We start from the raw sequence: 15500 nt of genomic DNA on the forward strand, positions 1-15500 counted from the left end.
GAAACTAAGGCAAAATAGAATTAAGTTGCCCAGGGTCACCTAGCTAATAAGTTTCTGAGGTCAGATTTGAACTCACAAAAATGAGTCTTCCTGACTCCAAACCTGATTCTGTGCTATGAGTTAAAGAGTATATAGGATTATCTTTCAACAGTCAGGACCCAGTTGAGGTTATATTAGATAAATTTGTAGGGGAGCCAGTCCACTATTTCATGATTTTTCTCCAATTTCTCCAGCAGCATGTATATAGGAGCAAAGAAGTGGATAGTAGGAATGACCCCAAACTGAGACTTGGAGGGCAAGATCAGCAATTAAGAGGAAGGGATTCCAAAGAGATATTAAAGAAGGGAAAGGGACCTGCATGTGCAAAAATGTTTGTGGCAGCCCTCTTTGTAGTGGCCAGAAACTGGAAGATGAATGGATGTCCATCAATTGGAGGATGGTTGGATAAATTATGGTATATGAAGGTTATGGAATATTATTGCTCTGTAAGAAATGACCAGCAGGAGGAATACAGAGAGGCTTGGAGAGACTTACATGAACTGATGTTGAGTGAAATGAGCAGAACCAGGAGATCATTACACACTTCAACAACAATACTGTATGAGGATCAACTCTAATGGAAGTGGCTCTCTTCAGCATTGAGAGGATCCAATTCAGATCCAATTGATCAGTAATGAACAGAACCAATTACACCCAGTGAAAGAACACGGGAAAACCAGTGTGGACCGCTTGCTTTTTTGTTTTTCTTCCCAGGTTATTCTGATCTTTCTAAATCTGATTTTTCTTGTGCAACAAGAGAACTGTATAAATATGTACACATATTTTTTAACATGTATGAGACCGCCTGCCATCTAGGGGAGAGGGTGGAGGGAAGGAAGGAAAAAGTTGGAGCAGAATTGATTGCAAGGATCAATTTTGAAAAATTACCCATGCCTATGTTCTGTCAATAAAAAGCTATAATAAAAAAGAGGAAGGGATTCAAGAGAACCATAGAGTTGAACCAATTCACCAATGGATCAAGATGAGGGAGGGAGGAGAATGTATTTAATGTAGGGACAATGGACTGGAAAAGAACAAAGTATTTAAGGGACCTAATGAATGATGAACTGGATAAGTGCAAGACAAGAAAAGGCAGAATAACAATAGATTATGAACAAATAAAGAAATCACATAATTCATGAATATGAAGGTAGTGCATTTGTGGGCAATGGCAAGGTCAAATATATGGCCATTTTTATGTATGATTGATGTGTGATAGATAGTAGATAACAGGAAATGAGTAAATTGAGGAGCTGAGAAGTTACAGTCTTTGAGGGTATATCAACCTGTATAATGACATCCCCTAATCTGAGGTCAAGAGGTGAGGAGGAAAAAAAAGACTATGACTCCAAAGCCCTAATGGATGAAATTCTGTCATGTTTTTCTACTACTCCAACTAATTTTTTCTGAACTTTGCCATAAATTTTCCATTCCTATTTTACTGAGGAATAAACTAAGATATTAAGTAAAGTGGGAGTGGTGCTTCTAGAGCCAACCTGACTCCTAGATGCCTTCTCTCAACCACCCCTACACTTCATACATGGGACAGAATGAAGTCAAAGCTTAGAAAAACAGAATTTTGAAAAGCCCTAAAATGTCATCAAAAAACTTAAACCCATAGGGGAGGAACTTAGAAATTATCTAGTCTAATCTCATTTTACATCTGAGGAAACTGGGGCCCAAAGACACTAGATAATTTCCTAAAGTCACAGGAGTAAATAATAACAACACCCACAACTCAAACTCAAGTATTCTGACACATAACCCAGTGCTTTTTTTTTTATTGTACCCCAGTGTCTCTTTTAAGATCAAAGTTTCTCCCAAGGTCCTTTCACCCCCTTTTCCTCTAAGACAAAGGAGCAATACAAGTACCATCATGCAAAAGAAAAAAGTAAGAGATTGAGATAGTAAAAATACCTTGACATCCCCCTACAGTCAGGAAACACCCAATTAGGTGGAAAGTATTTAGTCTTTGCCACTTCCCAAGTGAACCTCCCTTTCCATGCTTGTGGGGCCCAAGGTGTTATTCCACCCCCAAAGATAGGTGTCAGGTTACAAGGCATATTAAGTATTCCTGTTTGGCAACTTTACCTGTATTGTTTTTTGGTTTTTTTTTTTTAATAGACTGTCCCCTTTATCCCAAAATCCCTAGTGGATGGAATACAGCAACAGAAGCAGTGCATGCTTAAGGGAGGAGAGATGCTAAATTTCTGGGCAAGAGGCCTGCCCCAAACATAAAGCTCCTGTGGAACATGCCTTCTGGGGATTTCTGATCATCAGCTTCTTAGAGAAGGCCTTTTTCACTCACCTTCAGTCTGGAAGAAGTCAGCAGCCAGTACCAGGCAGCAGAAGCTTACAGCACCAATAAAGGTGAGTGGGACTGCCCAGAATTGCCAGAATTAAGTGAAAAGAGGCTCTCTCTTCACAGAGAAGTCCCCTGATATATTTAGTGGAATATACCTAGGCACTAAAGCCATAGATACACTAAAATTAGTCTGGATAATTTCCTATTTGAGAATTTTATAATCTATATAGCCCTTAGGAAGAATAGAGGTCTATAGTCAGCAAATGACCCACAATCAATCCATACAAACTCCCAGCTTCCCAAGCCCCTTGGAACACTGCCTGGAGGGATCAGAATATCTGAGATCACTGTCTAACTCTAGTCCTTATCAATCAAATCCCTTCATTTCTAGTTGCTAGACAGTGTAGTAAGCAGAGCCCCAAATCTGGAATTAGGAGAATAAGTTTTGCCTCCTATAAAAAAAGAAGAGTTTGGACTGCATAAGTTCTGCTGTTACTTCCATCTCACATTCTACAGTCCATCCCCATTTGCTTTTCACCTATTTCTTAGGCTCTTTTTGCAAAGTAGTAGAGGTTCGGTAATCCACAGGGGCAGGATGTTTCTGTGACATGACTATGCTGAGCTTTGCTGACTCCACAGGTGCCTAGTTGCTATTCTCTTTCTGAAACATAAAGTACTCCACCTCAACCCCAAATCATACTTGGTGGTAGGGAAAGTTGACCAATCAAGTATAGTAGAAATAGATCATTCTTGCAGGCCTTTCTGACCTTTCCTCTTTATTATAACTAGGATTTCTGAAAAAGCTTGGGGACACAGGTGGTCACCTCCACTTTACAGAGGAGGAATAGGAGGCCTAGAGAGAGAATAAGGACTGGCTAACATCAACTCCAATGACTGAATTAGGTCAGAACCAAGGAGTTTCCTCATCTGTGAAATAAAGAGATTAGACTAGATCAGGAATTTTTAACTCTTTTCCACTCATGATCTCTTTTCTTCCAAGAAATTTTTATATGACCCTAAGTATATAAAATAGAGATACAAATAAAACATTTTCTGATATTAAATTATAATATTCCTAGTTTCAATTACAAGATTTCATATGGGGTCACAAACCACAATTTAAGAAGCTAGGAATTAGATGAACTCAAAATTCCCTTCCAGCTGTTCATCCTATGAGCTGGTTGCTTACCTCCAGCAATGCTTTGAGAGAAGTGGGAGAAGGAAGAAGCATTTAGTAAATGGCATTTAGTAAAGGGAATGGAAGGACTAAAGGGGATACCTAAAGGGTCTCCCACTCTAAAGGACTTTAGATCACAGGAGCATAGCTAGAGAGGGAAAGAAAAGGGGAAGAGAAAGAGGAAGAGGGGAGAAAAGAGGAAGAGATGGAAGGGTAGTCTCACAATATAGGAGGGAGAGTAAGATCCAGGACGGCTGGAAATATAGGGAGAGTGAGATCCAGTAAGGCTGGAAAGATAGATTAGGATCAAGTTGTGAAGAGCTCTAAAAGCTACACAGACAAGTTTATATCTTAAGTAGGAAGTGACATGGTCAGAGCTATACTTAAAGAAAATCATTTTGACAACTGTATAAAATGGAGTGAAGTGGGAAGACACCTGAGACAGGGAGACTAATTTGGAGGCTTAAATTTAATTAGTAACTGTGATTAGAGAGAAGGGATTAGACATGAGAGATTTTGTGGGGGTACACAGCAAGCTCTGACAATGAATGGAGGAGAGGAAAAGCGAGAAGACAAGGATGATGCCATGGGTATCTGACTGAGAGGATGATACTCGTGACAGAGACATAGAAGATTAGAAGAGGAGAGGATTTGGTTTAGTTCAGTTTTGGACACATTGAGTTGGAAATCTCTATGGGACATCCATTTCAAAATATCCAATTGGCAGTGGTAGATGAGGCACCAAAATTCATGCAACAGATTTAGACCAGATATTTAGATCTGTCAGTCATTTGCTTAGAGATCATAATTAAATCCATGAGAATAAACTGCTTTATTAGGTAATGAGTTCTCTGACACTGGAAATGTTCAAACAGTGGTTAAATAACAGTCAATCAGGCTGGCTTTTATGATTTTCTCCTATTCTGATATCAAATTTACCTAAGATCCAGAGAAGTTTAATGATTTGCTAGAGCTTCCATAAGCAACTATTGGCTAAACTAGAACAAGAACCCAAGGTTTCTGACTCTAAGATCAGGTGTATCTTCCCTACTCCTGCCTGCTGTGTTATTTTAAGAGAAATGGACTAGACGAGGAAAAGGGTTGTGAATGTCTCTGACAGGAACAGGTTCCCCTAAATCCTTCCCTCCTCTAAACTTCTCCAGACACTGGAGGGCTCTAAAGAACAAGACCGTAGTAGAGGTAGGTCATCTGGCTCCAAGAAAACCCAAGACTACAGGAAGAATGTAAACCTCACAGCTTCTAACCTAGGGGTGGAATAGCCTTGGCTAAAACAACCTTCAACCTGGAAGGTCCATGCCCTGGGAGAATAATTAAAGAGACAGGGAAGAGATGCTAAGGTCATTGATTGCAACCTGGAATACTTTCTGGAATATCAGCTTTTGCAGTGGAGGCAGCTTCTAGAAAAGCTCCCTAAATCTCATCTGGTCTAGAAGAATACAGAAAGCCGAGGACAGACCCCCCAGATCTACCCAACTATCTGCTGATCCCACTCTAAAACGGGGAAGAATTCTACTAGTCAATAGAGTGAAGAGTTGAGCTCTAAGAGTGACAGCGACTGACTCCAAAAAGCTGGCAGACCAAAAACAATTAATGTTTCCACATCCTCTGAAAAGAGTTCATCATTATAAGCATTAGTGTGTAATGGGAGATACCAAGTCACAGAGCCAATGTCCAAGCCCTGAATCTCCAGAGAAAGGATAGTGCCACAGCCGTCAGGACACCCTGGCTTCATGCCCCATGAGCTAACCACCAAATCACTCTCGCTTAATACTCCTATTATTTCCTATTAATGAAAGCCAGGCTAAATGGTAGTTCATTCCCTCCTGTGAGTCCCTCCCTATTCATAGAACCCCACAGGCTGCTGCCCATTAACAATAAGTTTCTCCTAAACCTATTCAACTAGTATTGGCTAACTGCCCACTCTGTGCCCAGCCCCAAGTTAGACTCTCCAGGGCTCAGAAATATAAGAAGGTAACCCTCCCCTTTGAGGGGGTCATACATCACCTGTCAAATAAAGTAGGACTTAAACCCCAGAGAAAGACTAGAAACCTTTTGTTCCATGATCTCGGACTTCATTCATTGGCTATCTAGAGACCCCTATACAGGAAGAGACTTGAGCCTCAAATTCATCCAAAACTTTTGGATGAGGAGCCCACAAGACAGGTCAGGACCACTGGAAATTACAGAGAAAAAGCAAACCCCTTTTTCCCACTTTCTTTTATACCTCAAAACATAAGGGAGTTCCCAGCTCACATCAGTGCAGACCCAAAGCATTTGGCCAGATTTGGCTGGGCTTCAGACCAGGCTGGTGGCAAGTCAGAAAGCCACCCAGTTTGTTGCATTGGCCATTCATGGAAGTCACCCTAGAAAGAGTGTAGTCCCCAAGAAATTCAAAACTAGTCTCTTTCAGTGCTTTCTTGAGTTGAGTGAGAGTTTTTTCTGAGAGAGTTCTTCCAGTGAAATGAGAGGTCAGACAAAAGACTGGAGAAAAACCCAACACTAAGCTGCCCACCTAACTAAAGGAGGGAAACCTGATATTCTGATCACTGAAGGAAACAAGAGGGCATTAAATCCAGGAAGGATTCCAGGTTGGGATACTGCTCCCTGAGCACGGCAGAGCCAAACTACATATTTTAAGTCAAAATTCAAAGCAGATAATGACCAAAAATACATCATATACAGGTTTTTAGCTCAAGGGGGTTGTTATTGTTCAGTCATTTCAGTCGTGCCCAACCCTTTGTGACTCCAATTGGGTTTGTTTTTTTTTTTGACAAAGACACTGGAGTGGTTTGCCATTTGCTTTTCTAGCTCATTTTAAGATGAGGAAATGGAGGCAAACAGGATTAAAGGATTTGCCCAGAGTCACAAAGATAGTAAGTGTCTGAGGTCAGATTTAAATTCAGGAAGATGAATCTTCCCGACTCCAGACTCATCTCTCTTCACTTCATCACCTAGCTGTCCAACTCAAAGAGGAAACATTTCTAACAGCACTTAAGAGATCTGGTCTTAGGATCTCCATCTGGGCAAGTTATGAAGTCTTGTCCTCTTCATTCTACTGACAGAAAAATTAAAAGAGAACTGTGAGTAAGGAATCCAGGGAAAGCAGGAACCCTTCTGGAGAAGGGACAGTCATCTTTCCCAAAGCCCCTGCCCAGTATCTCCTCCTGCTTCCTTAAGGACCCATTTTAAAATCTCCACATTCCCTTCTGGCCTCAATGTACCAGAAAGATCAGTGTTCCCTTGTCTGCCCTATTATAACAGTCCCTACTTATCAGTCTTCCTTGACTTCTGACAGGAGGCATGAGAAGGAACAAAAAGGGTTTAAAGTCATTGTCAAGAATGCAGCTGTCACTGACATTATAATACATAGAGCCCATGTCTCTTGGACTGAGATATCAGGCAACCTGTAGTCCACCCAGGAACACACAGAACACAGGAGAATATGCAAATATCAAGGAGGAAAAAAAGTCATCCAAATGTAACCCACTCCCAAACTGTTTTCTTACCTAATTCTCTCTCCTTTCCTCCTTCCACAACACTGGTACAAAGGGCTAGCCACTTAACATCAGCTCAGAACTTCTAACTTTCCCTGTTTTTAGGCAATCTCAGACTGAGGGAAGGATCAAAGCAGTCTTCAGAAAAGAGTGTCCACTGCAGCTTCTTCCTGACCCACAGTTCAATCACCCTCATGTTCTTAGAAGTTGATGGAGAATTTATTTGGGGCCATGATCCACAGAGTCTTATAAACCCTCTGGTGCTATCCAGCCTGACATGGACTAGAATGAGAATCCCTTCTATGACATACCTAATAAGCAGTCGTCCAGCCTTTGATCAAAGGCGTCTAGTGAGGGGGAAGACCACTACCTCCAAGCTTTTGGCCCATTCCACTTTAGAATAACTCTGTTTCCCCATATGAAAGCAAAAATCTGCCCGTTCTGGTTCTGCCCTCTGGGACCGAAGCAGACCTAGCCTCATCTCTAATCTTCCTCATGACTACCCTTCAAATACATCAATGGACCTTTTACATTGTTTCCCCACACCCAAGTCTTCCTCCTCCTGATCCAGTTCCTCCACCAGATCCTCACTAGGCTTTATCTTAAAGCCCTCCGCCACCCTAGAGTCCCTCCTCTGAATTACTCGCCCTCTTATCATGGTCCTCTAAATGTCATTTGCCAATACAAATACAATATCCCAATATCCCAAATGTGATATGACCAGATCAGAGTTCACCAAAAACATCATTTCACTAATCCTCAGAAAGGACAGGGGCAGAGGGAGTCAAAAACAGAGACAGAGAGTGAGAGAGAGAGAGAGAGAGAGAGAGAGAGAGAGAGAGAGAGAGAGAGAGAGAGAGAGAGAGAGAGAGAGAGAGAGAGAGACAGGGAAGGAGGGAGGGAGGGAAAGAAGGAGAAGGGAGAAGGAAAGAGGGAGAGACAGAGACAGAGATAGAAATAGATAGAGAGGGAGGGGGAGGGAGGGAATGAGGAAGGGAGGAAGAGAGATGCCCCCAAAGAACAAAGATGGGAAAGGGAGGCCAAATTTATTCACTCTCATTTTGTCCTTGACCTGGCATCCTCTGGCCCATCCTTTCATTTCCTTCATTCTCTAACACAATATTTCTTTTAGGACTTAATTACCTGAAAACATGATTGGTCAATTTTATTTGAAAGGTATGACAGATTTAATACTAAATGTCATCAAAAGTGTTTATTTAATTTACTTGACAAAGTAGATAAGAATAGTTGGGAAAGGAGAGATAAATTTGGGCATGCCTAGATACTAAAGCAGAGGGACAAATAAGGAAGGGGGGCAATGGATAAGGGAGAGAAAGAGACAAAGCAAACCCCTAAGAGACAAAGAAACCCTATCAGCAAACTTCTGTGTCTAAATTGACTTTCTATGAAATGGACCTTATCCCAACCACCAACAAATCCACTCCCTGACATTCCATCTTAAGCCAACACAGCCCATAAAACTATAAATGTACCTCTCCCACCCCTAGATCTCGGTCTAATTTCTCAGAATGTCCCAATTTCTCAACATTTTTACAGAACCTTTATGGGAAAATCGGTGGAAGAGATGGGAATATGAGGATGTAAGCCCAAAATGGGCAAAAGCCCAGGACAGATGACTAAAAAGCTGATTTTACAAAATGTAGTAGATATCTATTTCATTGGATTTCCCTCAATGGGAAGAGGCTAGCCAGTTCCCCAGGCTCTTCTCCACAGGATCTCCAAACTGGAAGGGGCCTTAATGGTGATTGAGAGTAAGTAAGGTATAGTACTCAGAGCCATAAACTGGGAATTAGTGGACCTGGTTTAGAATAAACAAATTCTAGAGCTGAAAGGGCTCCTTGAGATTAATCTATCCAAATTGTGAATTCTCTCTATAACATTCTTGATGACTGGTCATTAAAGGTACACTTCAATTAAATATATCCAGTCAGTAGGCTTACTGATCTTTGGGTTCAAGCTGCAGTTCTGTTATTTAATAGCTGTATGCCTTTGGGAAAAGCACAACCTCCTTGATTCTCAATTTTCTTATCTATAAAATAGGCTTAATAATACTTAACCTGTCGAAATGTTTAGCAAATTATAAAGCACTATATCTTAACTTTTTTTTTTTTCCTGAGCTCAAATCCAGACTCAGAAATATATTGGCTGAATGACCCCAAGCAAGTCTTTTAAACTCAGTCAAATTCAATTTCCTCAACTGTAAAATGAGGATGTAGAGAGCTAGGTAGTACAGTGGATAGAGCACTGGGCTTGGAAACAGGAAGAATTTTCATGAGTTCAATTTTGGTCCCATATTTAACTAGCTGTATGATCCTGAGCAAGTAATTTGACCCTATTTGCTTCAGTTGCTTATTTGTAAAATGAGCTGGAGAAGGAAATGGCAAACCATTCCAGTATCTTTGCCAAGAAAAATCCAAATGAGGTCACAAAAAGTTGGATGTGACTGAAATGACTCAACAATGACCAAAAATGGGGATAATAATAGCATCTCCTCCCAGGTCTTATTGTTCAGTTGAGGATTACATGAGTCTTTATTGTTGCTGTTTGAGGATTACATGAAATAAATACATGGCATATAGTAGACACTAAATGCCTGTTTCCATCTTTCCATAATGAATTCCTTCCCTAATTAATGTTGTTAAATACATAAAATAAAATGTATATGACCATACAAAAAGCAGTTATATTGAAATAGTTATCAAGACATTTATGAGTTCATGGATCCCAAGTTATGAACCCTTAAACTACCAAATCACAATCACAATGTCTCAGAGTTGGAAGGAACTCTAGAGTGTATCTAGACCAAATCGCATCTGAATATAATCACAATTATAAAATTCCTAACAAATACATCAATATATCTATGCTTAACTAGAGCATGCTTAAGGGAAGTGATAGGAGGAAAGGGGTAAAAAGGAATAAAAAATGCACAGCAGAGAACCATTTTAAAAATAAAAATGCCTAGCAAATGATCCTACAGCCTCTACCTAAGAACCTACTACTCCCTGAGACAGCCCTTTCAACTTTGGGATAGCTCTAATTGTAAAAGAGGAACTTTTTATTCCTTCTATGATCTTAAATTTATAATTTGCACTCAATGTTTTTGTTCCACTCCCTGGGGCCAAGTCTAATCCCTCTTCCACAAGGCAGTTGAATAGTTGAAGTGATCAAATCCCCCCCAAGCCTACTCTTGTCTAGTGTAAGCACTTCTAGCTGATTCTGAGATGGTCTGACCATGTAGTTGTCTGCACTTTCCTACTAGTCATTGTCTTCTTCACACTCTTCAGCTTGTCCAAAGCTGAAATGTGCATTGGGCTCTTCTAGACGGTGAAAGACCAATCTTACAGGGACAACCAACGGGAAGATTATGTAAGGTTTCGGAAACATGGCAAAGGAATATCAAAAGAAGCAAGCGGGGGGAGGTACTATGCTGTGGTAGAAAGTGCACCCATTGTTCTGCACTGAAAACTTGGATTCAAATCCTGCTACTTACTACCTGTACAATCTTCAACACCCTGGGCTATAATTTCCTTATCTATAAAATGAGAGGATTAGACTAAAAGATTTCTAAACTCTGGGATTCTCTGGGAGGCGAGAGCTTCAAGTATTATTTTTCCCTAATAGAAAAAAAAAAGTCAAAAAAAAATAATAAATAGAGGGAAAAGCTCTTTCAGACTCCATGTACAAACTCAGTGAGTCCTAAACTATAAGTTACAAACCAGGAAAGAAAGTAATCTTGGGGTCATTATAGATTATTCCTCCTTAAAGCACTATTGGGATGACGTCAAACTGCTCTGTATGGAATGGAAACAAAACAGATTATGTGCCCTGGCCCCTATGTACCCTGGATTAGCCACAGCTAGAACATTTGTAGCCTTCCAGTTACTACACTTCAGCACAAATGGAATTGGAGAAATTGCAAAGAAGGACAAGGATGATCCTTAGTGGATGTGGAGAACTCCCCCGCCTCCCCCCCCCACCCTACCCCCCCACCCCACCTCACCCCACCCCCCCCCCACACACACACACACACGCACACATGTCCCTGTGCTTATGCTCTCCATTGGAATTATTGTGTGAGCAAACACCAGGACCCAGGGCTTGTACCCAGTCTTTCCTACTTAGGACCCTCATATTACCCAGTTCTGAAAATTTAGGTGCAAACCCCCTATTCTAAGGCCTCATCTCACTTTCTGGTACTGAATCAATCCCAGCTGGAGATGCAGGTAAATGTTTAATTGGCTCTCAGGGGAAAGAGGGAAAATATGTGCCTTAGATATCTTTGAATCTGCATTATTATTAACATTTTCCCATCATTTTCTTAAGTTTACACAATCAACAAAATAATAAACCAGTTTCTGATATGCAGCATTTGCCAATTTCTGAGGTATTAATGCCTATACTGAAAATTTAACTATCAGTTCTTAAGGGACTAAACAAACTGGCTCCAGAATAGTCCTTATCTCAATCTCTCTTAATGCTAGTACCTTCCATCTGTCAATTATCTCAAATTTATTAACATTTGTGTGTATGTGTGGTGAGAGAGAAACAGACAGACTGACAGAGAGACGGAGACAGACAGACTGACAGATGGAGACAGACAGACTGACAGAGAGACGGAGACAGAGAAAGAGCAGAGAGATAGTAGATTGAGTTAGGAAAGCCTGAGTTCAAATCTTATCTCAGATACTTACTGTGTCTGACTCCGTGTTACCCTAGGGAAGACACTTAACTCTGCTTTCCTCCATTCCTCATCTATAAAATCATCTGGAGAAGGAAGTGGCAAACTGCTGCAAAATCTTTGCCAAGAAAACCTCATAAGGTCACAAAGAGTTGGACTAAAATGAGGTGAACTAAAATGAGTGAACAACAGTTATATGTGTGTATGTATGTATATATCATATACATACATACACACATATATTATTTATATATATTTATTTGCATGTTGTTTCCTCTCTCTATGAGCTCTTTGACAGCAGGATCTTTTACCTTTCTTGGTATCCTCAATACTGTATACTCAGTACAGTGTCTGGCACAGAGCTAATAAATGCTTATTGATTGACTAATGGACAACAGTCTCTATACTTGCACTCAATTGTAATTATAATTGTAATAGTCATTCTCTAACCCATCCAAAGCCACTGTGTATTTCTATATGAGAATGTTTCTACTTCATACAAGGCCAGCTTCTATTTCACTAATTCAGCAAATATACATGAGAGGTCTTGATTATACTGACCATAATAACAGGGAAGAATTAATGCTCTCTTCTAGGCCTGAGAGCTCTTTAGCTATTGTAGACAATTGCTCAAATATCCTGCTTTCCCCTAAAATTTATCCTCATCTAGCCTGTTAGGTGGCACATTGTATAAAGTCCAGGACCTGAAGTCAGATTCATCTGAGTTCAAATTCAGCCCCAGACACTTATTAGCTATGTATCCTTGGAAAAGTCAATTAAGAGTTAATTGCCTCAGTTTCCTCAACTGTAAAATAAGAATAATAATAGTACCTCTCTACCAAGTTGTTGTGAGGATTAAATGAGATTAATATTTGTTAAGTATTTAGTAAGGGCCACCACTATATTAGGTAATATGTAAATGCTTATTCCCTTCCCTCATTCATTTTATAGATGAGTTAAAAGAGGTTCTAAGGCATTTAATGACTTTCCCACTTTTATCATGTATCACTCTGTCTTTTGTTAAAGTTCTAAAATTCTAAAGAGATGATTACAGAAAAAGACCCATTAGAAGAAAAGATGGATGTTATGAATATTATTATTATTCATTCATGGGTTGAGGGTGTTGCAAAATGATAAGGTGTTTTTTTTTTCTTTTTCAGAGAAAATATTTCTCTGGGAGGCATTTGTGTCACAACTCTAGAAGGATGGAAATAGATAAAACCCTAATTTCGGCCAAGAAAAATGGGAAATATTCATGGGATCCAGTGGGTATAAGTTATTCCAGATGCATGAGTGGGCTGATAGCTAGATGATAACCCCGAACATCTAGGCCAGAAGCTAGAAATCAATGAAACATAAAGTGGGGGCACCCAAGCTTTAACATTAGAACAAAGTCAATTTACTTTGAGACCTAGATCCTGATTTCATCTTTTAGTCATTCAAAAAACTTTTATTAAGTGTCTACTAGATGCCAGGCGTTGTACTAATAGTGATATTTAAAAATTCTGTAAAAATAGAGATGAAGAGGAAGAGCATGACCAGAGAAAAATGCTAGGAACCCAAAGAAATAACCAGGAGTCCAGTGTCAGTGCATCAAAAGCTATATGATGGGGGAATAAGATATAAGAAGACTAGAAAGGTGAGGGGGAGGGAGATTGATTATGAAGGACCTTGAATGGCAAACAAAGGTCACAGGAAGCCACAGGAATTTATTGAGTAGGGGTGTGACATGATCAGACTTATACTTTATCAAAAACTCTTGGTTTCATGGTTATATGGAGAATGAATTAAAATGTAGAAAGATTTGAGGCAAACAATTCAGCTGCAAGTTTTTACAATAGTCCAAGCAAAAGGAAATAAGGGCTTATACCATGGTGGCAATAGTATCAGAGGAGAGAAGAGATAGTATTTGAAATGTTTTCTCCTCTGTAAAATGGAGGGGGGGAAAAAACCGGCAAACCACTCCAGAAACTTTGCCAGGAAAACTCCAAATAGGGTCACAAATAGACACTATTGACTCAAACATAGCAAGAGGAGAAGTGGAAGCACTTATTGTAGACAGCCTTCTCAAGGAGTTTAGTCACAAAGCAAGGTAGAGATATGAAATGATAGCTAATAAAGATGAATGGATCAAGAATTGGGGGTTTTTTGAGGATGGGGGAGGCATGGGTATGTTTGTAGGTAGAAGAAGCAACTAATAGACAGGAAGAAAGTGAGGAACATAGAAAGGTTAATCTGCTGAAAATAGAATAAAATTGGTCACTTATGTAGATAAAGGTTTTGCTTTGGCAAGGAGTAGGGCCACCTCTTCATGTAAGTGAAGGAGGAAATAGTGGCAAAAGGCATCTAAATGCCATTACCTCTGTTTCTGAGATACCATTTGACCTTTGGGCAATTCACATAAATTCTCTGGGCCTAAACCCTTGCTGGATTTAATGAGAAACCATCCCATTCTCAACCTCTCTTCTTGCTTGTCACCAGAGTGAAAATTCTATATTTAAATATAAAAGCTAAATCTTAAATAATGGTAACTGAACAGCAGGCATTCAACAAGACAATTAAGTGCCACCTGATATGCCATGTATGCCCCCATCCCTGCCCTCTAACCATTGTTTGCATGGAATGGGGTTCCCAACCTGTGTTTCTCAAAGGAAGTTACCACTTTCTTGGCGTGGATATCAAAACAAAATAAGTATTTTTTTGTAGCCAGAGATATTAAGGTTAAATCTAAAGGAAAACGTCCTGATTCAAAGGTCTTGTATAAGGACTATGTTTTCGAGTATGGTTTGTGAACTTTTTCACTACAGAGTTTGAAAATATGTCCTTATTTGCCCAACATGGCTTAAGGGGAGATTCTGCCCAAAGGTGAGGGAACAGACAAGATGGCCTCAGAAGTGGATGATTCTCCTTTGTATTCACTGAGCAGTACCTCTTGTTGAGAACACACAAAATACCATCTATATAACTCCCAGCTCTGGAGTCTTCCCCCACTTTTACTGCCAAGCTAATTTTAAATATTCTACCACCACCAATGTTGCCATTCCAAGCTGTACTTCTTACCCCTGCCTTACCTGTCATGGCTAGGACTTGTGGGAAGATAATGTCTTGGATCCAGAAAAGCAGGAGAACATTGAATTGACTGCCCCCAGTCAAGGGGACAATGAGGAAGCAACTGTCCCCCAAAAAAGTTATAGCTGAGACCACAGGGTAGTGTAGAGAAAACAATACCACCCACTCTCCTTAGCTCCTCTGCTTAACTGCTGTTATTAGCTGAAGATTTACTGGGCTGGGCCCCAGGAACACCCCACATAAAAAAATCCCAAAGGCTTTGCCCCAATCCTTTTGTTCTAGTCTCAGCCTGCTTAACACCAGCAAGGAGTTGTTTATCATACTGCCTAGCAACGGCAGCAGCTCTCCCTGGTTGGCATTCCTCAGAGACCATGGTCCAGTACTTTGGTCTCCAGGGAAGGCATAGCAGTAACAACAGTCTGGAAGATCAGAGGCCAGAAAGTCTCTATTGTCCAGTTTGTCCAGAATGAGAGGGGAGAAAAACCAGTCATTGTTCTTGGGAGAGAGGGAAGAGGAAAGGAGGGGAAGAGAGAACCCAGAGTCATAGATTGGAAGGAAAAGAGAACAAAAAGGAAAGAAAAGAGCCAGCCAATCTTTTCTATATCTACTTGGCTTCTGTCAGATGCTGCCTCATCTCTGGCCCCCATTATTGGGAAGTAAAGAAGTATACCACACTTGAATACCACCTGGCTA

General features: G+C 40.3%; 2 protein-coding genes across 3 annotated transcripts in view; one reads left to right on the forward strand and one right to left on the reverse strand.

Annotated features, from left to right (window-relative positions):
- SMIM35 (small integral membrane protein 35) overlaps positions 1-14997 on the reverse strand; it is a 60047-nt gene extending 45050 nt beyond the window's left edge. The window contains exon 1 of the mRNA XM_074302241.1: positions 14810-14997. Within this exon, the coding sequence (XP_074158342.1) occupies positions 14810-14816 (7 nt within the window). The 5' untranslated portion in view covers positions 14817-14997. The remainder of the gene's footprint in view (positions 1-14809) is intronic.
- The window catches only part of TMPRSS4 (transmembrane serine protease 4), a 42323-nt gene continuing 29116 nt past the window's right edge, over positions 2294-15500 (forward strand). Inside the window, exon 1 of one of the 2 annotated variants that reach the window (XM_074302238.1) lies at positions 2294-2409. Coding sequence is in view for 1 of the 2 variants with exons in the window: in XM_074302237.1 (XP_074158338.1) it covers positions 15430-15463 (34 nt within the window). In the remaining variant the exon portion in view is untranslated. Of the gene's footprint in view, positions 2410-15177; positions 15464-15500 lie in introns of those variants that run through there. The other variant, XM_074302237.1, reaches the window with a different exon arrangement.

The sequence above is a fragment of the Sminthopsis crassicaudata genome, chromosome 3, assembly GCF_048593235.1.
Source record: "Sminthopsis crassicaudata isolate SCR6 chromosome 3, ASM4859323v1, whole genome shotgun sequence".
NCBI lineage: Eukaryota > Metazoa > Chordata > Mammalia > Dasyuromorphia > Dasyuridae > Sminthopsis > Sminthopsis crassicaudata.